Here is a 25,683-nt window from a genome sequence, read left to right on the forward strand (position 1 = left end):
CAATGTACTGCTGAGAAACAAAAAGTAATTTGGCATCAAACTCAGGATCATTGTAGACCCCAATTCACCACCAGTTAGCTGAGTTCACTACCTCATACTAACAAAAGATAATCTTACTAACACTCTTAGGGTAATGTCTGCTTATCTCCATTGATCTGTAAGTGATGCAAGGATTAGATCATGGATGTGGTCACAGTTAGAAACCATTACAACATTGTATGACAGACAACGCCAGGTTTATCATTGGTGAGGGTATTGAACCCCTATTCTGATGGAAACTAGCCTGAGCAGAGCATGAATAGACACTTCTGAGTATGGGAGTGCCTGTGAGGATGGATCTGGCTTCTGCGCTCTCTTCTCCCCAACTGTGTGCAAGAGATCCGTTATCTCCAGTGTTGGCAGAGGTACTGGGTTAATTTGGTCCCATGTTTTAATTTTAGACAGTATCAAATAACTTCCTGCTGTGCGTGGGAAAGGATTTAACACTTTGTGCTCTGATTATACAGCCAGCCCAGTCCAGTTCTATCTACTGTTCAATAATCTGAGGTCATGGAAGGGCTAGGGGATTGGACTGGAAGTGGGAAAGAATTCCACTGGAGGTGCTGCCTAAACTTTTACTTAAAATCTCCAGACTGGGCTTTCTTTTTCCTTCTCTTTTCCCTTTCTCCCTTTCTTTATTTCTTTCCTTCTTTACTTCTTACCTTCCTTCCTTCCTCCCTCCCTCCCTCCCTCCCTTCCTCTCTCCCTTCCTTTCTCCCCTCACTGCCTTCTTTTTCTTTCTTTCTTTCTTTCTTTTTCTTTCTTTCTTTCTTTCTTTCTTTCTTTCTTTCTTTCTTTCTTTCTTTCTTTCTTTCTTTCTTTCTTTCTCTCTCTCTCCCTTCCTTCCTTCATTCCTTCCTTTGTTCCTTTCTTCATTTATTCCTTCCTTCTTACTTTCTTTATTTTTTTTTTTTGCCTTGTATTTGACGTTCTTAAACTTTGTGGAGGGTGAATCAGTTAAATTACCTGACAGTGTATGATTCCCTCCATACAACATTGTAGCTGGAACATTCCATGTGTCACCACTGCTGTGTTTTCTAGTTCTGGTGTGATCCTGGGAATTTGAGTATCAGGTAGAGGTTCTCACTGCTATGGCTTGCTCTATTACTTTCATCTAAGATGTGTACTAATTCTTGCAATCTAATTGTATAAATATTGGAGGCAATTACTCAAAATTCTCAGTGCTTAGCAACACTTATTTCCCCTCTGTAGATGTAGATATTGGGAAATTCCATCAGGGTTGCAAACATGCTAGTTGCATGGGAATTTCCTTTTTTTTTTTTCCTTAGTCATTAATTTTTAATGTTCCTCCCATCCCCAGAAGATTCAACTCTTTTATTTTTGTTTGGTACTTTTAACTATTTTTACTAGCTTTCACTATTTTAAATTCATTCTGTTAATACTGTGGAGGAGTACGAAGTGGCCTGAATTCATGTTGTCATCTTTATCCAGAAGTTGTGTCTAGAGACTCTATGTTAACCTATCTGTTAACTTGCTTATCATAAGTAATGAAGAGAGATATCTCTTAAGGCTTAATGAAGAGAGATACATCTTAAGGCTAAGTTCCCATAATTATCTGATAAATGTTACTGGTAGATGTGAGCTTAGTTAATGTGTAGATTACGTCACTCATCTCAAGGTCCTTAGTTAGTAGGCAGTATACTTAGAACTTAGCACAGCCTTTTGATGTCTTTTGGCTTGACATCAAGTCCAACACGCTTAAAATTTCTATGTTTACATGTCAATAAAAAGATATTTATGGCTCTGTCATGTTTGCATCTGATCAAACATCATGTTCCACCTTCTTGCAGCTGAAATGATCAGATATACAAAAGAGGATCAAGGCAGAAATCAAACAGAAGTGACTGAATTTATCCTCTTAGGACTCTCAGACAATTCAGATCTACAAGGTGTCCTCTTCGGATTGTTTCTGCTCATCTATGTTGCAACTATGGTGGGTAATTTGGGGATGATTGTGTTAATTAAGATGGATACCTGTCTCCACACCCCAATGTACTTCTTTCTCAGCAGCCTCTCTTTTGTGGATGCCTCTTACTCTTCTTCTGTCACTCCTAAGATGCTGGTGAACCTTGTGGCTGAGAATAAAGCCATATCTTTCAATGGATGTGCTGCCCAGTTCTACTTTTTTGGCTCCTTTTTGGGGACTGAATGCTTCCTGTTGGCCATGATGGCATATGATCGCTATGCAGCCATTTGGAACCCTCTGCTGTACTCAGTTCTCATGTCTGGGAGAATCTGTTTCTTGCTAGTAGCTACCTCTTTCCTGGCAGGCTTTGGGAATGCAGCCATACACACAGGAATGACTTTCAGATTGTCCTTTTGTGGCTCTAATAGGATCAACCATTTCTACTGTGACACCCCACCCCTGCTCAAGCTGTCTTGCTCAGACACTCGCATCAATGGCATTGTGATCATGGCTTTCTCCAGTTTTAATGTCATCACTTGTGTTACAGTTGTTTTCATTTCTTACCTGTGTATCCTCATTGCCATCTTGAGGATGCCCTCCATAGAAGGCAGGCACAAAGCCTTCTCCACCTGTGCCTCCCACCTCATGGCTGTCACCATATTTTTTGGGACAATTCTCTTCATGTACTTGCGCCCTACATCTAGTTATTCAATGGAACAGGATAAAGTTGTCTCTGTCTTTTATACAGTAGTGATTCCTATGCTAAACCCCCTCATCTACAGTTTGAAAAATAAGGATGTAAAAGGTGCCCTAAAGAAGATCTTACAGAAACACATACTGTAAATCCATATTATATATTATCCTGTTATGCAGAAGAAAATCTGTTTTCATATTAATTTTATTGTCTGGTTGCTTAAACTCTGTGTGTGCTTATGTATGTTAAAATTGATTGTTTTAAAATGTGGGTCAACTTCTAAGTCTTCTGGTGTATTACATGTGTATCCATGGGCTTACATGATGAATAAACACAGTGGGGTGGTTGGTGCTTGGTAAAGTATCAAAATCTAAGGATTTGGCTGACTTGGGCTTAAGTTCCAATTTCAATATTTAGCTTTTATTGCTCTGATATATATATATATATATATATATATATATATATATATAGTATGGGTACAATAACAGAGTAGTATTTTACTGCTTGTAAGTTAACTGGAATATGTTGAGGGTAGTGAAACTTCACTTCTCCCGGAGTATCATATAGTTTTCAATAAACATTTATTGAAAGCAAATTATCTATCTATTGCTCATGGTAATGGGGGCAGGTTATTGTCAGTGTGAGAACAATGGGGGAACCGCCTTCTGTCCTGAGATGGTGTGTCAAAGGAGGCCTGATGATTTGGAATCAGGTAAACATCTGCTCCCTATTTCTCTCCATCCCAATATCCACCGCAGATTTTGAGGGAGAACGCCAGTACTTCTCATGCTCCAAGCAAGACCACCTCACTCCCCATCTCCCAAATTGGTAGAGACCACAAAGAATGTGTTAATTCATCTTGTCCAATCTGAATAGTTCCATACCCCTATAACTTCCACTTTCAACTATTAAGCAAGATTTCTCTCAAAGACATTCAAAACTGTATCATGCTTGGTATCTTCCTTCCTGTTCCCTTTTATTCTAACTCATGTCCTATAATATCTTTCTTTCAGTTGCTTCTTATTCACCAACCTAAGAAAAGTTGCACTTGATCAATATTCATCACTGTTCTCAGTGCCCAGCTGAAATTTTATGGTTCATAAAATAATGAGTCATTCTCAATCAGCCCTAATTCCATGCTCTACTTTCTCACCATTCTGCTCATCTGATTAAATTCCTACTCAGTGACACTAAGTCATTTCTTTGTTCTGTCCTCCACTGAAGCTGCTTAGTGCAATTAGAGAAAACCTCTCAACATGCCACTATGTCTTGCTCATCTGTGTTATACTTCTTTCTCCAAAATAAAAACAATTAGACAAGATCATCTCCATCTTACCGTCTCTAATCTTTGTACATATACTCTTATTTCCACTTGTCAAATGGATAGTGTGTCCCTTGCTTGTACCTAAGACCAGTTCTTTCACATCTTTGGATCTTTCCATACACTTTACTTAAAAAGAATCCTACTGGAACATTCTTATTTGTTTATAAACCTCTTCTAGTATCACGCTTCTTAATAATTTCTTTGGCCAAAAGTCCTGTCCACTCACTGACTTATTTCTCCGCTCTTTTTACAATGACTCTTTACATCTTACAATGAATCTTTAAAAGAACTACCTATACTCCTTATCTCTACTTTCTCAAATCCCACTGCATGTTCCAATTGTATTTCTCTACTGCCTCACCGTTGAACCCAGTCTTGTCAAGGACGCATAAGAGCTTCACATTATTGTCTCTAAACATTGTTCTCTCTTACATTTACTTGGTATTTCAAGGAAGATTTGCCATTGGTAATTCCTTTGGCTACCTTAAAAAAATATATTTTCATAGATTTCTATATCACTTCAATCTTCTGATTTTCCTTTTCCTTCTACTGCTACTTTTTCCCAGATAACTGTGATAGTGTTTCCTCCTTCTTATGCTAATCTTCAAATCTTGGAGCCAAAGACTTAATCCTTTATATTAGTTCATCGTACATTGGTTTTCCATCTGCATCCACTTCTTAAGTGATCTAAGAAGTCTGAAATGTTTCCAAAATCTATATGTCCAGCCCTGATCTTTCACTTGAATTCCAAATTCATACATTGAATCGACAACCTGACATGTAAGGACTCTGGACACATGGAAGAATTAGAAAATTTGCTTTCTTCACTTAGTGATCATACTCAGACATCTATAGAATGAGAACAACTTTAGTACTATGAGGAGGCTCTATATCTTAGCATCACACCTGTGTGTCATTGAGCTTAAAATATCCTTTTCCATGTTAAGTTATAAATTATATTTCCTGCTATTTGTCCTTAGCTTTTGTTTAGAATAAGAAAATATACACCCTTTGTATCCTTAGCCATAGCCACTCAAAAATTATTCATAGATATACAAAACTCTGCCCACATTTAATGTATATAATTGGTTGAGTCTGGGCACACGTATACTTCAATAAAACTGTCAAAAAACTATTAATGGAAAAACCGGCATGTAACGTGTACCAGAGATATAGCAGGTAAAAATTTAAAGGTTCTGATTTCCCCAAAACTTATACTCGAGTGTGAAAGACTCTATTATCTATGCCAAATGTCATGTATGTGTGCATACGGATGTGTGTATGTGTGTGTGTGTGTGTGTGTGTGTGTGTGCATGTACATGTGTTTGAAATGGGTATGAGTGGTGTTTTGAAGTATAATAAATTAGATTTAGAGTAGGGAATGGTGTCATGTGAAAAGAGTTCTCTGTGGAAATAACATTGAACAAGGTAATCTCATCTGAATGTGTGTGGAAGAGCATTTCAGGTATGCTTACAGTAAATATAAAGGCCCTGAGGCAAACTTCTTCTTGGTGTGTCGAAGGAATAACAAAGAGACATATACGTGGACAGCATGAGCAAATGAAAGGAGGAAAAGACTTGCAATGAAGAAGGTGTTTGGGAAGGAGTGATTGATCGAATAAGCCTGGTAGTTCACAAACTGGCTTTGGACTTCACTTTTTCTAATCACCCTGCAATAGGTGTTCACCCCCCAACTCCAAATGGCCAGCTGCATGAAGGAATGAACAAGGTTGGTTTTATTGGCTACTCTATCAAGTACCAAGAGTACTTGTATGGTCCATAATGCAAGTTCACTAGATATTTGTTTAATTAATTAATTAATTAATTAATGCACTGAGAGAGCCATACTCTACTAGAAATGAATAGTGATAGCATTTTAAGTGGAATTCTGACGTTTGGAGACCAGATCTGGTCAATTTTGTACCATTTAAATTCAGTGTTATGCTCCACGGAGTCTCAGAATCATGCAATAGATGCTGAAATTCTCTAAATGCCTAATTTACTCTCTAGGGTATAAGCTCTTCACTGGGGAGAAACTGGTTTAATTTCCTCAGTGAAAAATCAATGTGTGTTTTAATTTTGGATTGGCACATTTCAGGCATTAGATTTTTAGTGTTTTGCAGAGAGTAACTCTCGAGAGAATAATGGCAGACTTGATAAGTCTGACTGTCTGCTCTCAGATTCAGAAACAGCATTTTCTACTCTTCATCTGGTTAACCATGTCTTAATTCTGTCTTGGCTGGATCTCTTATACCACTTCTATTTTCATCAAAGTTATAAATTTCACATTGTGAGACAGAAAACTTGTATGCCTCCAAAAACAATGAAACAAAATGAAAATAAAAATCACCACTTCTAGTGAATATCTCTTAAAGACAAAGGTAAGATGATTTAATTTATTTCCAAGTGTTCAGATATAGAAAGTTCCCAAGAGGACTCAAAAAGCATTCATGTAATTAAACATCTCAATTATGATATATCTGAAACACTAAACTTAATGTTTCAACAAAATGAATTTGGATTTTGTTTTTAGAAGGCAGGGATCTAGGATCACTAATAACAAATGAGAATTTTATAGAGTATTCAGCATATACAGACACATACACTCCTGAATGTATACATACATGTATATCCATGTGTATACATACTATGTGTATGTGTATGCAACAGAGAGAAATTAAATTTTTGTAGCAAGAATGTCATATATAATGTGAGTATGTTTGTATGTATATATATATGTATGTATATATATATATATGCATAAAGTAGAGGTCTACAAAAATTTTAAATTGGTTATTTTAGAGGGTAGGTCAGCTGACTTTAGAGATAGAGCTGTTAAAAGACTCTTGTAATAATCTAGGTTGACGATACTGTTGGCTGAGATCTTGGTAGGAATGGAGGTGGTAGGAAGTAATTAGGCCCAACATAATTATCTGATGGACTGCCTACGTAGTGTGTGAGGGAGAACTCAATTACTCCAATATTTATTTAATTTCATCTGAACAAATGAAAGTATAGAGTTGTTATTAATTTGAGATAAGAAATGTTATGTTTGGAGCAACTTAAGGAAGGACATGAGAAATTCAGCCTTGGGTCATGTTGAATTGCTCTTTGAAATTAATGTGGAGATGTAAGTAAGCAGTTGAACTACAAGCCTGGAAAAGAGGCCAGGGCTGGAGATATAAAGTCAGAAGTGTTAAGTATATAGAGGATAATTACATTTGCAAAATTAAAAAAAAATTTTTAATGTTTATTTATTTTTGGGAGAGAGAGAGAGCGAGCCCGAGCAGGGAAGGGGTAGAGAGAGAGGGAGGCACAGAATCTGAAGCAGGTTCCAGGCTCTGACCTGTCCACACAGAGCCCATGCAGGGTTCGAATCCACAAACCGTGAGATCATGACCTGAGCTGAAGTCAGATGCTTAACCAACTGAGCCACCCAGGCGCCCCTACATTTGCAAAATTGAATAATTACCATGGTAGAGTATAAATAGGAAAGAGAGAAAGGTTGAGGTAACAGTAAGAGAGAAGAGGAGAAATAAACAGAGACTGAGAAGGAGCAATCCATATGGTAGGAAGAAAAGTTAGAGTCTGGTGTCCTAGAAGATAAGAAAACAGTCTTCTGAGGATATCAATTCCAGCAAATGTTATCGATAGATCAAAAAGATGAGGAATGAGAATTGGTCATGGGGTTTGACATTGTAAAGATCCCTGTTGCCTTAGGCAAGAGCTGTTTGTGTGGAGTGATAGGGTGCAAGCCCAATTAGAGTAAGTTTAAGAGAAAACAAAATGCAGTCTTGCATACAGCAGGGAAATTCAACTGTATTGTATGTTTAATTGCCAAGGAAAATGCAAAGGAATTGGATCATAGGAAGTAAAGGCAGTAGGGGCAAGGGAGGAGAAGAGAAAGGTTGGAAATTAGGATAGAATACGGATAAATAGGGTCAATCATCAAAGACTTCACACACACACACACACACACACACACACACATTTTAATTTTAGGTAAAATGGGTTACTGAGTTTACTTATAGACATTTTCTTTAGTGCAATAAGAAAATGAAGAAGTTTATGGGAATGAAAACTGGTTCAGCCACTCTGGAAAACAGTATGGAGGTTCCTCAAAAAATTAAAAATAGAACTATCCTTTGACCCAATAATTGTACTACTAGGTATTTATCCAAAGGATACAGGTGTGCTATTTTGAAGGGGCACATGCACCCCAATGTTTATAGCAGCACCATTGACAATAGACAAAGTATGAAAAGATCCCAAATGTCCATTAATAGTGAATGGATAAAGAAGATGTGGTGTATATACACAATGGAGTATTACTCGGCAATTAAAAAGAATGAAATCTTGCTATTTGCAACTACATGGATGGAACTAGAGGGTACTATTCCGAGGGATATTAGTTAGTCAGAGAAAGACAAATATCATATGACTTCATTCATATGAATACTTTAAGATACAAAACAGATGAACATAAGGCAAGGGAAATAAAAATAAGATAAAAATGGAGAGGGACAAAACATAAGCAACTCAAATATGGAGAACAGAGGTTTACTGGAAAAGTTGTGAGGGGGGATGGGCTAAATGAGTAAGGGGAATTATTGAATCTACTCCTAAAATCATTTTTGCACTATATGTCAACAAACTTGTATATAAATTAAAAAATTAATTTAAAAAAAGAAAACGAAGAGGTTTAATACACATGTCCTCAAGGCATTTCAGAACTAATCTTAATTTTAGCAGAGAATGAGCTCTTTTATTTTCCTGATATTTTTCTCTCTTTGTACAATTTATTTTCTTGGTTTCTTTCTTCTTCTAGCAAATGAATCATTCATTCTAAGACAAAGATATGAGCAACCATACCACAGTGACTGAATTTATTCTCATGGGATTCAGGGATCATCCAGAACTACAGTATCTTCTTTTTATGGTGTTTCTAGTTATCTATATGATCACTGTGTTTGGAAATCTTGGCATGATCTTATTAATCAAGATTGACTCACGTCTCCACACTCCAATGTACTTTTTCCTCAGTAACTTGTCCTTTGTTGACTTCTGTTATTCTTCTGTTGTTGCCCCTAATATGCTAGTGAATTTCTGGGTGGAGAACCCAGTCATTTCATTTAGTGGATGTGCCACTCAATTCTTCTTTTTTGGTTCCTTTGCTGGAATTGAGGGCTTTCTGTTGGCTGTGATGGCCTATGACCGTTATGTGGCCATCTGTAAGCCTCTTCTTTACACAGTCACCATGTCCCTCTGTCTTAATATCCTTCTGGTATTGGCCACATACCTTGCAGGCTTTCTGAATGCTGCCATTCACACAGGCTTCACCTTTCAACTGTCTTTCTGCCACTCAAATGTCATCAACCACTTTTTCTGTGACACTCCCCCCCTCCTGAAACTCTCTTGTTCTGATACAAGTGTCAATGAACTTGTCATTTTTGCTTTTGCCAGTTTTAATGAACTGAGCTGCCTCCTGATTATCCTCATTTCTTATCTATACATCCTCATTGCCATCTTGAGGATCCATTCTGTTGAAGGGAGGCATAAAGCTTTCTCCACGTGTGCTTCCCACCTGATGGTGATCACCATTTTCTTTGGCACGATTCTGTTCATGTATCTGCGCCCCAGTTCCAGCTACTCAATGGACCAAGACAAAGTGGTATCTGTATTTTATACAGTGGTCATTCCCATGTTAAATCCTCTCATCTATAGTCTGAGAAATAAGGAGGTCAAAGTTTCCTTAGGTAAAATATTTAACACAACCTGTTTTTCCATACTTAGAATCAACAAAGTATGATATTTTAGAACTCTGAAGGAATGTAGAAATGACTAAATCCACGTCCATTCACCCTGGTTGCATTTCATTTTGTCATGAGTTTTGTTGTTGTCTTTGATAGTGGAGTTGGACCAAATGTCTCCACATCCTGGGGATATCACTATTGAGATAGTGAATCCCACTAACTCCATGGAGCCTTTATGCTTGAAAGTAATCAACTGTCACAATTTAACTCCTTGTTCAAAGACATAAAACTCAGTATAAAAGTAAATGAGATAGAGAAAGACTGAATAGCAGAAGGAATGACTCTATCTTTTTCCCTACTTGATGGCTCCATGATCGAATGATGATGTATGTAACTGCCAGAGGACAGGTGGTAAGGAGTGGACTGAGCCCAAATTTGTCCAGAGGACTCAAACAGGGCTTAGAGACGGCTTCTTTCCCCCAGCAAACTGGAAAAATATCAGAACTTAATCCTGACAGAGGTGTCAAAGTCAAGCAATTCTAACCTGGACAAAGAATCTAGATCCCTGAGGGAATAATGGGAACAAAGTACAAGGTAAATATAAGGAGAGGGATGGATCAAGGATTCGTAGAATGAAGACTTTTGAGCTTATAAAAGAGCTATTCCTTATAATTCCTGTCCATAAAGTGTCATGTTGTTTGATTTCTGAATAGATAAGCAGTTTAAGCTTAAAGAGCTAGGGCGACTTAGGTAGGCTTTCCCTGATGCCTTAGCAAATTACCACACATATCTATTTTACCACTGGCTGCACTTTCATGGGACAAGTTAAAAGCTTTTAGCTGGTTTGATGGGTATTTTCTTAATTGGGATATCTCTCTAATAGGACTGGATTTTCTTTATAGTGACCACAGACATGTAAGCAAAGTATTTTAATTTGGTTGGGACTGAGAAAAGTATACTAAGTGTAACCATAGTATATCACTTTGCCACAGAAAGACTGATTGTCATTGTAATAGAAAAGTAGCCACCTAAAGCAGTCTAAAAAATAATTTTGCTTTCATTACAGATTAGAGTTTTTGATAAGAAATTGAACCCAAATCTTATCATTTGATCTTTCTTTATTCTTTGTTTTGGGTATTGCATATCAAAACACAACTTTTTGCCTAATCAATGGTCTTTGTCCATCTCATTATTCTTTTTCTTTTTTTTTAATGTTTTATTTATTTTTGATACAGAGAGAGACAGAACATGAGAGACGGAGGGGCATAGAGAGAGGGAGACACAGAATCTGAAGACAGGCCTCAAGCTCTGAGCTGTCAGCACAGAGCCCAAAGCAGGGCTCGAACTCACAAACATGAGATCTGACCTGAGCTAAAGCCAGAGGCTTAACTGACTGAGCCACCCAGGCGTCCCCTCATTATTCTTTTTCTGGAGAGCTTTTCATATTTCAAGACAGATCACAAAATTACCTCCTTCCTGATGGCCCTGACCCTCCATCATCCTTTCTAAGGTAGACAGTTACACATGCCCATTCCTGTGATTCTATAGATATTGCGGCTCTAATCAAGTGCTTGGTTATAGAAACAAATCATGAAAATGCAATGTAACATACGTAGATTGAGAGGTCCTTAAGGAAAGAAACCTCTTTATATCAACCTGCATATCTTCATCCCTTCATTGTAGGTCACCAGTAAAAGTTTTAAAATTAAGAATGAAATCGTTCCAATGGAAGGAACAGGGTGATGGAAAAAAAAATGTTGCTTCTGGCACCTGGAACAAAAGGTCAGGAAGAACTATTTTAGAAAGTCAGTGTTAGGAAAAAAAATGTTATGGGGCACCTGAGTGGCTCAGTTGGTTAAGTGTTTGACTCTTGGTTTTGGCTCAGGTCATGATCTCATTCATGGTCCTGAGACTGAGCTCTCCATTAGGTTCTGTGTGATAGCATGGAGCCTGCTTGGGATTCTCTCTCTCCCTCTCTCTCTGCCCTTTCCCTGCTTGAGCATGTGCACTCTATCTCTCAATAAATAAAACTTTAAGAAAATAAAATTTATTCTCTTATATGGGGTTGGATGATCTGTTGGACAATGTTTCATTCTTTTTAAAGCAAATTGTTTTGCTTGAAATTAAACATTTTAGTAAACAGATGATATTTCAGTATCTGACATCTTTATATTTTATAAAGTAAATATGGTTTCAACATATAGCAATAGAATATTTCAGGACACTTCCATGAAATACACAGAAGCACAAAGCTAATTCAAGCTAACATAGGTGTAGTGTTCTTAGTACCATGAGGTCTCTCTACATCTCTCTCTCCCTCTGTCTCTCAGTCTTCCATGTTCTCTCTCACACTATGAATTCACTCATTCTCTGTCAGAAACTTTTCACATGATGACCTCAACTTGAGGTACTTTTAGGACAATTGCATTACAGGTAAGACTGCATCTCTCCCTCTCTTTTTTTTTTAATTTTTTAAACTTTTATTTAATTTTGAGAGACAGAGAGACAAAACACAAGCAGGGGAGGGGCAGAGAGAGAGGAGGACACAGAATTGGAAACAGGCTCCAGGCTCTGAGCTATCAGCAGAGCTCTTGATATGGGATTTGAACCCACAAACTGTGAGATCATGACCTGAATGGAAGTTGAACACAACCAACTGAGCCACTCAGGCGCCCCAGACTGCATCTCTTTAGAAGGAATAGCCATTGCCTGAAAGGGCTCAGGCATTCACCATGTGTATGCATGTGGGGGTGTGTATACATTTGTGAGTGTGTGTGTATGTTGGTGGTAAAGGTGGAGTCACGAAATATGAGAAGTCTTGCTCTATAATAGACCACTAAACATTTACTCAGTAAAATTAAATTCTTTGACTCATTACTGCTCATTTATAGATTCTTAGTTTAGGCATTGTTGCTTTATGCCATTTACACCTCAACAAGAATGAAAACTCGTGCAAACTTTATTAGAAGATGGGTCAGATGTTTTCCCATGTGATACATTTTGTGGATTCCTACCCAGTTTCAGCCTTTACAGAAAAATACAGGCATGTGCAGTGTTTTAAAAAACACTGGATTACAATGCTGAACAATATTATTATGTTGAAAGTGCTTGATTTGAGCTTAATTTTCACATAATGAAATGATCAGGGTCCCCTCAACTAACAATATTAAAGCCACTACATTGTGGCTACTTACTCTAATATATTTAAAAACAAAATCCAGGAGCCAGAAGCTTCTTAGTGTGCTTGTGATAGTTACACATAAATGTTTGGATTAAAAACAGCCAGACCTTCTCTAGAGGATTAAAAAAAAAATCTGGCCACAAGACAGTACAGAAACATGACTTTTAAGCTAAAATTTGTAAGATGCACATCTTGTTCCTTTGGTTTTTCTATGGTTCCTAGATTTGAGTGTTTTATAATTTCTTCCTTCTGTTTTGGTCAGATTACTTAACTTAAACTCGTCTTTCTTTATTATCTTGATCATTCAGGGTACCTGATTCTCTAAGAGTATGTAATTTGTGATGATAGAAATTTGGAAAGTCAATGGTCCTCTCAAGCTGGGTAAAAACTCTTTGGGCCCCCGTTGGATAGAGAAAGCCCATAAGTAGTTGCCTTGACAACTCCTATTCACTACTGAGAACTCTTCATTTAGCTACTTCCCTTCTTCCTCCTCTTCTTTCTCTTTCTCTTCCTTCTCTCTTTTATTCCTCCTCCTTTTCCTCCCAGGCTTCAGTGACAACAAAGACAAGAGAAGAGGTAAGAGATAAAGCAGATACTTTAATGGGTTCCACCTTTTTTTTATTTTAAAGTTTATTTATTTATTTTAAGTGAGCAAGAGAGAGAGCAGGAGAAGGGCAGAGAGAGGAGAGACAGGGAATCCCAAGCAGGCTTCGCCCTGCCCACTCAGAGCACAATGCTGGCTTGAACCCAGGAACTGTGAGATCATGACCTAAGCCAGGACCAAGAGAGGGACTCTTAGCCAAGTGAGCCACCCAGAAGCTCCTGGTTTCCACTGTTGTTGTAATTGTTAAAGAAATTTCTAGTGGAGAATTGATTTGAGGAAAATCTTATCTCTCAATACTAAAGCTTTTTGCTCTTCATGTTAATCTACAGTATATAATCTATAGTATAAAAGGTGTCCCATAACATCATACCCCAGTATTAAACAGTGAATAATTTGATCTGCTTGATTTGAAAACCAAAGTCATCTTTAAGTCATATTTTTGAAGGTAAATTTACTCCCCAGAAAATTTAGAAATTTTAAATATAAATTTCAATGCAGTCTCACCAATGTGTATGTTGTGGGGTAGGTACGAAATAACCACCAAGGTCTAATAGGAGCGAGGCATGATTTTATTTATGGCCACATGCTTTATTTACAGCCAGGCCGAACCTGATCTCCCTGGTATTAAGGAGCAGAGAATGGCCCGAACAAGGGTGGCAGTGGGCTAATTTGCGTAGAACATGTTATCATTTAGTTAAACAGTTACAATTCACAGCATTCCTTGGTAGCCAATTACACAGACATTACACAGACATTGTAATACACAGACATTAGTTTTGGCTGGGACCTATTATTTTAAAGTTCTTTGTCCCTTTAAAATGACCAATCACAGTTAGACACCTAAGATACCACAAGAGACAGTGACTAGGTGACTTTCAGCTGTGGACTTTGCTTCAGCCAGGTCTTAGTAGAGAGGTAGGGTTACTTCACAGAATCTTGAAAAACAAGTTAAACTTTAGGTTCGTTATCAAGTTGCATTCTTAGGATCTTTCCAGATTGACTAATCTTTAATTAATCACCAGAATGGGAGTTTAAACCGAACTTATATACAGTGAACTCTCTGATATCTTATAAGTTGACCTATAACAGTGTACAGCCAGAAAATCCAATTCCAGTTTTCCAGGCTAGTGTGTAACTGGGGAGCTCATCCTTCTTCTTACCAAGATTCCCTGCCATTCTTCTGGAATAAAGACTCCTACGATTGCTTCAAGCCTTTGGTTAATTCCCAGAGTTCTGAAAAACTTGACTTAGGTCTCTTTTGCCAGTATTCTTGTTTCTTTTATCAAGGAGCAGTTTTGGGGAGGTCATCCCTCTGTCTTTCAGGAAGTCAATCCCCCTCTTTATATAGTGTTTCAGGATTCATTTACAGTGTATGAGTAGTGTGTTGGTTTTTATTTCTGTGCAGCATTCCATTATATGGACATACCAAAATTTATTTATCAATGCATCTGCCAGTAAACATTTGAGTTTCTTTGAGGGTATGTGTCTTCTTTTCTCTTGGATAAATACTTCAGAGTAGAATTGCTGGATCACAATTTTGTAAGAAGCTATAACTTTCTAAGTAAATTCTGTGAGAAATAACCAGTTTTCTAAAGTAGTGAAATTATTTTGCATTCCATCAGGGGGTCTGTTATGAGAGTTCTAGTTTCTTCCTTTTAGTTGTTTTAGTTCTTGCCAGGGAGGTGGGTGTGACATGTTTTCCAGCTGTACTTATAATCTGCATTTATTTGAAAATGATAGGTAATTGAAATAATTTTCTTGTGGTTTTTGAGTCTTCACATATTTTATGAGGTGTCTGTGTCATTTTGTTTTTTATTTTGATCAGTGAGTTGTGGAGGATCTTTATGTATTCTAAATACAAGCCCTTGTCAGAAGTATTCCATATGAATATTTTTCTTTCTAGTTTGTGGCTTACCTTTTCATTATCTTAACATTATTTTTGAGGAGTGCATGTTTTGAAATTGGATTACATATAATTTATATATTTGTCTCACAATAATGATTTTTCTGTCCTTCCTAAGAAAACTTTGGTAACCTTTAAGATCATGAAGACATTCTTTTATTTTTGTTCCTAGAAACTTGCAGATTTAGTGTTTACATTCGGTTTTATGATCCATAACAAATTAATATTGGGGTATTGGAATATAATGTGATATAAGAATTGAAGTTAAATTTTTCTGCAGGTTAATTTTTCCAGTGGCATTCTCCATTGAAATACCTTCATATCTGTGTTCAAATATCCACTGACTATACATGAATGCATGTGATGAAGTTTTGGGGTGATAGTGTGAAGGACCCAGACAAAAGCTTAGACGATTCAGTACAATTCTGCTCTGCTAAGCCCCGCTGTGGCTTAGCCAAACGAACTCCATTTTAACTATACCCCCCCCCCCCATTTTGTCTAACATGACTAAGCTTACTGGAAGCTTTAACTCCACCTAAAGTTCCAGGAAAAGCCATAAAATATGGTATGTGCGACAATTGCACAAACAGGTTAAGGAAGAAAAAAATCTCTCTCCACCAACACCCCCCCCACCCCCGCCACAGAGTAACCAATAAACAAAAGCCACACGGGTCTTACATAGGGGGTAACCAATCATGTATAAGGTTTCCTAAACTGGCGATGCAAATCCCCTAAAACCTTTAAAAGAGGCCTGCATGCCAACTCCAGGGTCCCCATTTTGTAAGTGGTTGACCCCACCACGCTGAAGTTTGATCTGACAAAACGCTCCTTGCCATCTTGCATCTGAGAGTCTCTGATCAATGTCTCGCTGATTCATGTGCCCTAACAAGTGAGGTTCATGAGGTCTGAAGACAAGGGCCTAGAAAGAATTCTTAAAGACATCATTGGTGCAAAGAGGTGATTTTATTAAAGCAGGGGATGGGATCTTTGGGCAGGAAGGCCCCACTGCAAATGTGGGGGGGTGACTGTTTTATGGAGTCAGGGGAGATAAAGTGAAGAGGAAGTATCCAGAAAGACTTTCATATGCTGAAGACTCACAGATTACTGGAGGTCTAGGTACAGTCCAGCTAGGGCTGTTTTACCCTCTAGCAAAGCATTAACATTAAGACAGAAGAGAGTTTAGACTATTGATGGGATTGCCTTTTTCTTGTAAACTGGTGGAGATGCTTACCAGTTTAATCACTTGTGTCTGATCTTTTCTGTTGTCCTTCAGCAGCCAGGAGGGACAGAAGAATATATTACATATCCCACCTGGTCGGGGAGCTTTTCTAGCTTCTGTTTTACCAGCAGCCTGACTTATGCTCCCTGACCGGATATATTTCTGGATCCTCTGTTCTGTACAATTAATCTATTTGTTATCTTTAGATCTATATATTGTTGTCAGTAGAGTAACTTCTTATTAAGTCTTAAAATTAGTTGGGTAGATCATTTAATAATTTTTCTTTGCTCTCAAAATAGTTTTGGCTCATCTAAGTTTTTTTTATATTTATCTCTACATATTTTAGGATCAATTTTTGAAAAAAAATAAGCTTGCTGAAAGATTGACTGGACTTGCATTAAAACTATTGATCAATTCAGGAAGAAATGACAGCTTACCAATATCAAATGTTCTAATCCACAAGTGAGATATATCTCTCCATTATTTAGTTTCCTTCTGCAGTGTTTTGTGATTTTCGGAGTAAATCTCTTGCATAGTTTTTATTATATTCATTTCTAAGTAGTGCATGTTTTTGATGTTATTATAAGTAATATTTATTTATTTATTTTTAAAATTTTCAGTTGTGGTTGTGCCAGCAGAGTTAGGGGTCCCCAGAAAAAGAAAACTTCCTTGACACAAGAGAAGTCATTTTAGGCCCCCAGCTATTCTCCATGATCTGTGTCCTAAGGGGCTCTCCTTACCCAAGCGTACTTCTGGAAGAATATCCAAGGAGGTGATAGAATTACGAAGAAATGCAAAAACCTCAGTAGTTAAGGATTTTAAGGGAAGAAAGGAAATGCAAAAACTAGTAGTCTCTACCAGGCCAGGAAATAGCCTGGCCACAGGAGAGACAAAAAAATCAGTGGTAAAATCCAGTGCTATTTCAAAGGTTAAGATTGACATAAGGCACATTTTTTTAAACGCTTTTTATTTATTTTTGAGAGACAGAGAGAGAGACAGTGCGAGCAGGGGAGGGTCAGAGAAAGAGGGAGATACAGAATCTGAAGCAGGCTCCAGGCTCTGAGCTAGCTGTCAGCACAGAGCCCGACGCGGGGCTCGAACCCACGAACCGTGAGATCTGACCTGAGCCGAAGCCGGATGCTTAACTGACTGAGCCACCCAGGAGCCCCAAGCACACTTTTTTTTAAGAGAGAGAGAGAGAGAGAGAGAGAGCGGGAGAGAGAGAAAGGGAGAAAGAGCAAGAGAGCACAAGTGAGTGAGAGGCAGAGAGAGAGAGAGAGAGAGAGAACCCCCCAAGTGGCAGAAAGAGAGAGAGAGATTTGAAAGAGAAGCAGGGTTCACCCAAATTGGCCTTGTGTTCACCTGCTTGAACTCCTGAACTATAAGGTCATGACCTGAGCCCAAGTCAGACGCTTATCACACGGAGCCACCCAGGCGCCCCTACAAAGTACATTGTAAAGTAAGTACATTTGTACTTCACATTGTAAGTACAGTGTAAAAAGTACATTTTTAGCTGTTTTCTGCAGGACTGAACCATGCCCCATAGGGTTAATGAGGTTGAAACTAGTGTTATGCCCAAGGTTTCAATATCATCCCCCAAAACCAGAGACCGCCGGGGAGACCAAGTCACGCATGCAAAAGCAAAGGGCTTTATTATTACGGGCTCGAGCTCAGACTCACAGACTTCACCAGTGCAGTGGATCCGTGCTGAGAGCCCCAAACAAGGACTGAGCAGGGTTTTTATGGGGTTTGGGAAGGGGGAGTTACAGGAAATTGTGACACAGGTTCAGTGATCCAATCATTATCACATAACATTACTGGCAGTAACTTTAACCATACACATTGTCCAGAATGCTTGTTACTTTTGGCGGGACCCAATCACAGCATTTAGATTGTTAACCAATTACAGAGTGGGCCCAGGACCCTCACGTAGGGTGAGGGTGTAACTGGCCTTAAGCAATAAGTGATTGTCTATAGCTTCTATCTTTAGGCCTGCCCTTAGAAATGTTAAGGGTGTTAGCTGGCCTTTCCTGATTGGGTGTTACAAGGGTGGTCCCTCCTGTCTTGGGCAATGTGTGCCCTTTTATTGTCTAATGATTCTGAGAAACCAACACTTAGGCTTCCAAGGTCAGAGAGAAACTTGAAGCCTGTCATGGAGTCAGTTTGATTCAGACCCATGTCCTTACACTGGCAGGAAATGTACAGCTTATGTTCGCAGGGAATTGATTTGGTTCTGTTGTCAAAAACTGACCTCTGTGCTCCAGAGCCAAAGTATGTAACATGAAGAGAGTTTGGAGATAAAGAAGGAAGATAACTTTTTATTTTGCCAGGCAAAGGGGCTGCAGCAGGGTAATGCCTCCAGGACTGCAAGCCCACCCGGGGTTAAAGGCTAAAGGGTTTTATAGGAAAACACAGGCCACTTGAGTCTTATTACTAAGTATACATTGAAGTCAGCGAGATGTCAATATCCATACCCAGTTCCAGGAACAAAAGATTGTACAGAAAAGCAGGTGAAGGGGAGGGCATAGCCTCAAGAATGAAAAAGGGAAATATTTGTTTAGTTTAAAATCAAGCCTTGCTGAAGCACAGGTGTGTCCATCTTATTTCCATCTTTATGTTTCTTTCCTTTAAGATTAAAAAAAATGTTTATTTATTTTTGAGAGAGAGAGTGCAAGTGGCCAGGGCCATAGAGAGAGGGGGACAGAGGATTCAAAGCAGGCTCTGTGCTGACAGCAGAGAGCCTAATGTGGGGTTCAAACTCAGAAACGATGAGATAAGACCTGAGCCACCCACGTACCCCCATCTTTATGTCTCTGTAGCAGTTTCTGTTGCAGCCAATGAACAAACGAGGCTCTGCATTTCTTATCTGAAATAATAAACCCAAGACTCCATCCAGCTTATATCAGCTCTCATAGCAGCCCATAGCTCCTTCCCCAGGTCAGACCTTGCCTCTGCTTCATTACAATGTGAAATCTCTTCCTGGAAGGAGCTCAAGCTTCATGAATGTGGCATTCAATGTATGTCTAGGCATGTTTTCTAAATACCCCTGTGCAAGCTTATGGCTGCTTTTACATGCAGTTGAGTGAGGAAAAGAGTTAATATTAGGCAGGGAGAGATAAGGGGCCCATAGGGAGGCAGACTGCAGCTGCAAATGGGAGGCTGAAGAAGCAAGAGGGGTTTGGAGGAAAAAGGAAAAAAAAAAGGATAAACATATTCCAGACCCTCCTTGGCTAGGTGCCATGAGTGGAGTCTCACAGGCTTTCCAATAAGGTCCCGATAAAAAGTCAGGAACAAAAATCCCTGGTGACAACCCAATTGGGACCCCTCTCACTCTTGAGAGCTTTATACTTTCTCTCAATAAACTCTATCATTTTGCTCACTCTCTGTTGTCCCTGAGATTTATTCTTTGACTCCGTCAAAGACCAGCATCTCTCCCACACCTGTAAAACAATGGCAAGTTCCAAATGGCCATCCTAAGCCCTAAATAAAAAGAACCCTCTTATCCCTGCTACAGAGTCTCTGTGATCTCTGTATTTGCTGTGAATAAAGTTTTTTTTTTTTTTTGAGTATATGACAGTTCCATCTGATGTAATCTCTATCTGTAATTCATGCTAGTTTGGTTACAATTGGGTTTTGCATAATAATATAAATAAATTATGTATATTGATCTTGTAATCATGTGACTTTCCCAAATATACTCATAACTGTTTTTGCATATATACATGTATATGTAAAACATAATTATATGACTTTATATGTACAAAACATACACACATATATAGTTTCAGATATATATGTGTATATATACAGTGTAAGATTCAATATTAGTATACATTGCTGAACAATCACCACAATAAGTCTAGGTAACATTTATTTTGTTCCTTTTGAAAGGAGATTCAATGTAAACTATCATGTGATCTACAAATAACATAATTTTATTTTTTGCTCTCTAATTTGTATAACATTATTACATAGATAAAAACTTCCAACATAATGTTGGATCTGCTATAGCTTTTAAAAAGATAGCCAATTGAATAATCACAAAAACACAAGTAACAAATTTACAATGTCAGTAGGATGTTTTCAACTATCTGACTATTGAAACAATTTTGTATCTATGTCTTTTTAGTAGGCAGGTCAATTGGTCATTGCAATTGAGGGAGGGTGATATTAACTAAGGAATTCATATCTTCAAGTATAAGTTAAGCAGAGTTTTCTAAAGATTGTCTAGGAAAATAAAATAAGAATGCATAAAACTCTTGTTAGTATCATATAACCTAGATAAAGTCTGTACCCTCTAATCTTATCCATCGCTATATAAATAAATGAACATTGACTTCTTATGTATGGACTCCTGATCAGGCTACCTCATAATGAAAAGTATGGTTACTTTGCTCTTTCCAAAGATCTGAAAGATCACTACACTATGCATATCTACTCAATTACTATTGAGCTTGCCCTATTTGTTGTTGGAAAAGTCTTTTTGTAAATCTTATGATTATTGCAATGTATGCATTATAATGTGTTAGAAAAAACTTAAATACCTACATACATAAGTACTTTGGGACAGTATTTCTTCAAAGTAAATGCTGACACTTAGGGTGCCTGGGTGGTTCAGTTGTTTAAGCGTCTGACTTCAGCCCTGGTCATGATCTCACTGCTCATGAGTTCCAGCCCTGCATTGGGTTCCATGCTGACAGCTAGGAGCCTGGAGTCTGCTTTGGATTCTGTGTCTCCTTTTCTCTCTGTCCCTCTCCCACTCACACTCTGTCTTTCTCTCTCTCTCAAAAATAAATAAATGTTAACAACATTTTAAAAAAGTAGCATTGAATCTTCAACTCTTTTTACAATCCTACAAGAAACTTTTGTATCAAAGGAATAATTAATCAGTAGATTTTATTCTTTAAATTTTATTATTTTATCTGTTCTAGGAATCAGGATAAAAATGAGATAAAAATTTACAGAGAAATCGTTCCATTTCATTCTGAAAAAAAGAAAATATGGTTATTTTCAAATCTTCAAATGTGGTGACTTGATAATAATTTACATTTTGATGTTGATATGCAGCTTAACTCATCTGGTTTCTCACAGCTTAACTCACTGTGAAATCTAATCATGGGAAACCTCACTGAAATAGAGTGGGGAGGTTTCCACAGGGAGAGCTCTGACATCCTACCACTCTAGTCAACTGTAGACCCAACAAGAAGAAATAGACTTGAATTTACATGGACTTGACCTTGCATATGGATATTATTCTACTCCTACAGTTCAAAACAGAGACTGTTCTCTTCTACAACTCCCTTCACACACACCCCTTCCCTGCAACAGCTCCAACAAAGAACTCCAACACTACACCCAAAATTCCAGTTTCCTTCAGTGGACCTTTAGTTCATACCCTTTACCCCTTTTCTCCTTAAAAAGTATGCCTCTCCTTTGTTCCCTGGATTTGCCTGAAATTTTGCCAGTTTGCGTGTCCCAGATTGCAATTCTCTTTATTTCCCAAATAAACCCCTTTTGCTAGTAAAATGCAGTGTCTGTTTTTAAGGTTTATACCACCATTTGGACATCTAAAAACTAGAGATGCGTCTCCTGTCTTGGACAGCCTACACTTTGATTCCTTAGATTGTATTGACCTAGAACTATCAAGGCATTGGAAGATAGAGCTAGTGAAAACATCACTAGATTCTTTTATTCTCTAACAAACACAGTGCCGGTGTTCAAATATTCTTTATTCTACTTTCAACCCTCCTCCTATAATCACCAGTTTTATGAATCACCAATTTTATCAATGATCCTGGCTCTCAGACCCATCTTTGATGGATAGCATGTTGATCAAGTTAACTCGATGGGACTGACTGCTTCCAGTAAGAATCCATGGTGTCTGCCCTTTAAAAGGTCCTCACCCATGAATGATGCCTCTACTTCCTTTCATTGGTTATATTACTTCTGCCTTTCTACCCCCCACCCCGCTCTCATTAGATGACCTAACTTCAGTGTCCATAGAGAAACACTGAAGCCTTCTGATGGAGTCCTCTCAATTTTACTATACAAAGAATACAAAACTTATATACTGATATTTTTCTTCTTCCATGGTATTAAAAGTGATGACTGATTTCACTATCAGTGCCAAAGATCTCAGTACTGAGTACCAAGATGGACACAAATGTTAGGCAGAGATTTTGGCCTCAAAGGAGAAAGTAGGATCTCAAAGCACCAAATTAAGGCTGTGCTCCTGAGGAACAGAACTATTTTAATTAGTTCTTCAGAATTATTTCTAGAATACTCTAGAGAATGTACCTGAGATAGACATTATAAATGTTTCCACCTTGTTTTCACAGAATGCAGAAAGTCAAGTTTTGCAGGTAGGTCATTTTCTACATTTCTTCACTCAAAATATATTTGTTCTTTTGTGTGAAGATGAATACCCCACCAATGTGGGCCAAAAAAAAATTAACTTCATCAACAGTACTTGTATTTCTATTCATTTGCTAATATTTTATGGCATCTCTAAAATTCAATTATTACATTGAATAAATAAAAATAGCTTTAGGGTAGAGCACTTCAGGCACGTTGTTTTTCAGTCATATCTTATTTTAGTAAAACATTGAGATATAAAGGTCCTAGCTAGAAGCCAAGGCCACATTTAAACATCATCTGGGCTCTCCAAAACAAATATGTTCATATATGTGTTGGTTGCTCAAAAAATGGAAACAAACAAAGAAACCCCACATTCTTCTCCAGATACTTGGGTTTTTTATTGGCTGTTTAAATTATACTTTATCAGAAGAGCCTTCTCTGAATGTTTATCTAAAAGCAACCTGCCTTCATCTTTCTTTATAATCCTGGCTTCTACCTGGCATCACATTCTAGAGCTTTGTCTCTGTTCCTTCTCCTATAACATATGACTCATGAGTATATGGAATTTGTAAACCCAGAACTTAGAAGAGAAAAAAGAAAATCTTTTCAGTGTTCATGTACATGTATATGTAAATGAGTGAGCAAATTCATTAAGCAGAGGGAATGGTTCTTTATTAAGTACATGATTGCCATATATCAAGAGATAAACTTACTCATTTGATGCTTTCTAATTAAGAAGAAGACAGATCACTATGGGTTTGAGGTGAAAATGGTGTACTAAGTATTTCTTCTATTTTGTATTTAAAATATAGGGCCTCAGATCTGGAAAGACCCTAGAAATCCAACATCCTTTTTATTATCCACTTGAATGATATCAATGACTCGACACTTTTCATTTCTGCTTTTGATTCTTGTATTTTTCTTTTTATAAAATTTGAATGAAATACCAAATATGGACTTCTCTCTTTCAAAAAGGCAAGTATAAACGTGATTTTCTATACACATAAACACACCCAAGTGAAAGCAAGAACAAGAGTGAAAGAGAGAGAAAAAGTGAAAGAGATCACAGAGAGATTCAGGGCAAAAATATTTATGTAGATGTTCTGATGTGTTTGTTAAAAGAGAAGAGAAATTTCCCAGGAGATGAATGTATCAATGTGTAAATGATAAAATGGGTAGAATAAATGCAGAATCTGGATCAGATGGAATTCCTCACTTTCTCTGTCACTTTCAGTTTTCAAGAGATAAGAAAATGTCTTCCTCAAACCACACCACAGTGACAGAATTCATTCTCTTGGGACTCACAGATGACCCTGTTCTGGAGAGGATCCTGTTTGGGGTGTTTCTGATAATCTACCTGATGACACTGGCAGGGAATCTGTGCATGATCGTGCTGATCAGGACCAATTCCCACCTGCAAACGCCCATGTACTTCTTCCTTAGCCACTTGTCCTTTGTAGACATTTGCTATTCCTCCAATATCACTCCCAATATGCTGCACAACTTCCTCTCAGACCAGAAGACCATCTCCTATGCTGGATGCTTCACACAGTGTCTGCTCTTCATTGCCCTGGTGATCACTGAGTTTTACATCCTTGCTTCAGTGGCATTGGACCGCTATGTGGCCATTTGTAGCCCTTTACATTATAGTACCAGAATGTCTAAGAACATTTGTATCTCTCTAGTCATGGTCTCTTATACTTGTGGCTTTCTTAATGGACTCTCCCAGACACTGCTGACTTTCCACTTGTCTTTCTTTGGCTCCCTTGAAATCAATCATTTTTACTGTGCAGATCCTCCTCTTATACTGTTGGCCTGCTCTGACACCTATGTCAAGAAAATGGCAATGTTTGTAGTCGCTGGTTTGACTCTGTCAAGCTCTCTTTTCATCATCGTCCTGTCCTACCTTTTCATTATTGTAGCCATCCTGAGGATCCGTTCTGCTGAAGGCAGGCACAAAGTCTTTTCTACTTGTGGTTCCCACTTGACAACAGTCACCCTATTTTACGGAACCCTCTTCTGCATGTACTTACGGACTCCATCTGAGAAGTCTGTGGAGGAGTCCAAAATAATTGCAGTCTTTTATACTTTCCTGAGCCCAATGTTGAACCCACTGATCTACAGTTTTAGGAACAAGGATGTGATCCGTGCTATGCAGCAAGTCATTCAGGGAAATCTCTTTCATAAATTTGAAAATTGGTTATCTGTTAATTTGAAATAAGTGTCTGTGATGATCTGGTGATTAGAAATAAGTAACAGAGGGGTTCTTCCTGTAATAGAGTACCCATTCCAATTTCTTTTTGAGGATCCACATAGTTTAGTCTGTGGGACATTCCCTTAACTTATAACAAACTCTTTTTTATCTTAAGCAAGAAGAGTTATGGTCTTATTCCTAGGTATCAGAATGTTGCTGATATCCAGATTTAGAATCCTAACTGAATAAATGTATTTGTGACTCATTGCAACTGTACTCTATATTTTGTCTAAATATTGTATGCTTCCTTTAAAAATTTTTTAAATGTTTATAATTTTGAGAGAGGGAGAGAGAAAAGGTGAATGGGCAAGGGGCAGAGAGGGAGGAAGACACATAATCCAAAGCAGGCTCCAGGCTCTGAACTGTCAGCACAGAGCCTAATGTGGGGCTCAAACCCAAGAACTGTGAGCTCATGACCCAAACCAAAG

At 38.0% G+C, this 25,683-nt stretch overlaps 3 protein-coding genes across 3 annotated transcripts; all 3 read left to right on the forward strand.

Moving 5' to 3' along the window:
- The first annotated feature begins 374 nt into the window (after positions 1–374).
- On the forward strand, positions 375–2,809 carry LOC115271869 (olfactory receptor 5AP2). The gene is made up of 2 exons (XM_029914843.1): positions 375–404; positions 1,851–2,809. The coding sequence occupies exon 2, from the start codon at positions 1,856–1,858 to the stop codon at positions 2,807–2,809; it is 954 nt and encodes a 317-aa protein (XP_029770703.1). The 5' UTR covers positions 375–404; positions 1,851–1,855.
- A 6,033-nt stretch (positions 2,810–8,842) lies between these two features.
- Positions 8,843–11,553, forward strand: LOC115272409 (olfactory receptor 1020-like). The gene is made up of 2 exons (XM_029915486.1): positions 8,843–9,740; positions 11,525–11,553. The coding sequence occupies exons 1-2, from the start codon at positions 8,843–8,845 to the stop codon at positions 11,551–11,553; spliced, it is 927 nt and encodes a 308-aa protein (XP_029771346.1).
- A 12,700-nt stretch (positions 11,554–24,253) lies between these two features.
- On the forward strand, positions 24,254–25,222 carry LOC115272410 (olfactory receptor 5M10-like). Its single transcript, XM_029915487.1, has one exon. The coding sequence runs from the start codon at positions 24,254–24,256 to the stop codon at positions 25,220–25,222; it is 969 nt and encodes a 322-aa protein (XP_029771347.1).
- The last annotated feature ends 461 nt before the right edge of the window (positions 25,223–25,683 follow it).

Source organism: Suricata suricatta, chromosome 11 (assembly GCF_006229205.1).
Source record: "Suricata suricatta isolate VVHF042 chromosome 11, meerkat_22Aug2017_6uvM2_HiC, whole genome shotgun sequence".
Lineage (NCBI taxonomy): Eukaryota > Metazoa > Chordata > Mammalia > Carnivora > Herpestidae > Suricata > Suricata suricatta.

Bases quoted from the DNA above. Each gene is read 5' to 3' on its own strand.
- LOC115272410 (XM_029915487.1), top strand. From the start codon at position 24,254: ATGTCTTCCTCAAACCACACCACAGTGACAGAATTCATTCTCTTGGGA.
- LOC115271869 (XM_029914843.1), top strand. From the start codon at position 1,856: ATGATCAGATATACAAAAGAGGATCAAGGCAGAAATCAAACAGAAGTG.
- LOC115272409 (XM_029915486.1), top strand. From the start codon at position 8,843: ATGAGCAACCATACCACAGTGACTGAATTTATTCTCATGGGATTCAGG. The intron at 9,741-11,524 runs GTAAAATATTTA...ACAAAAGGTCAG, and splicing joins GGAGGTCAAAGTTTCCTTAG to GAAGAACTATTTTAGAAAGT.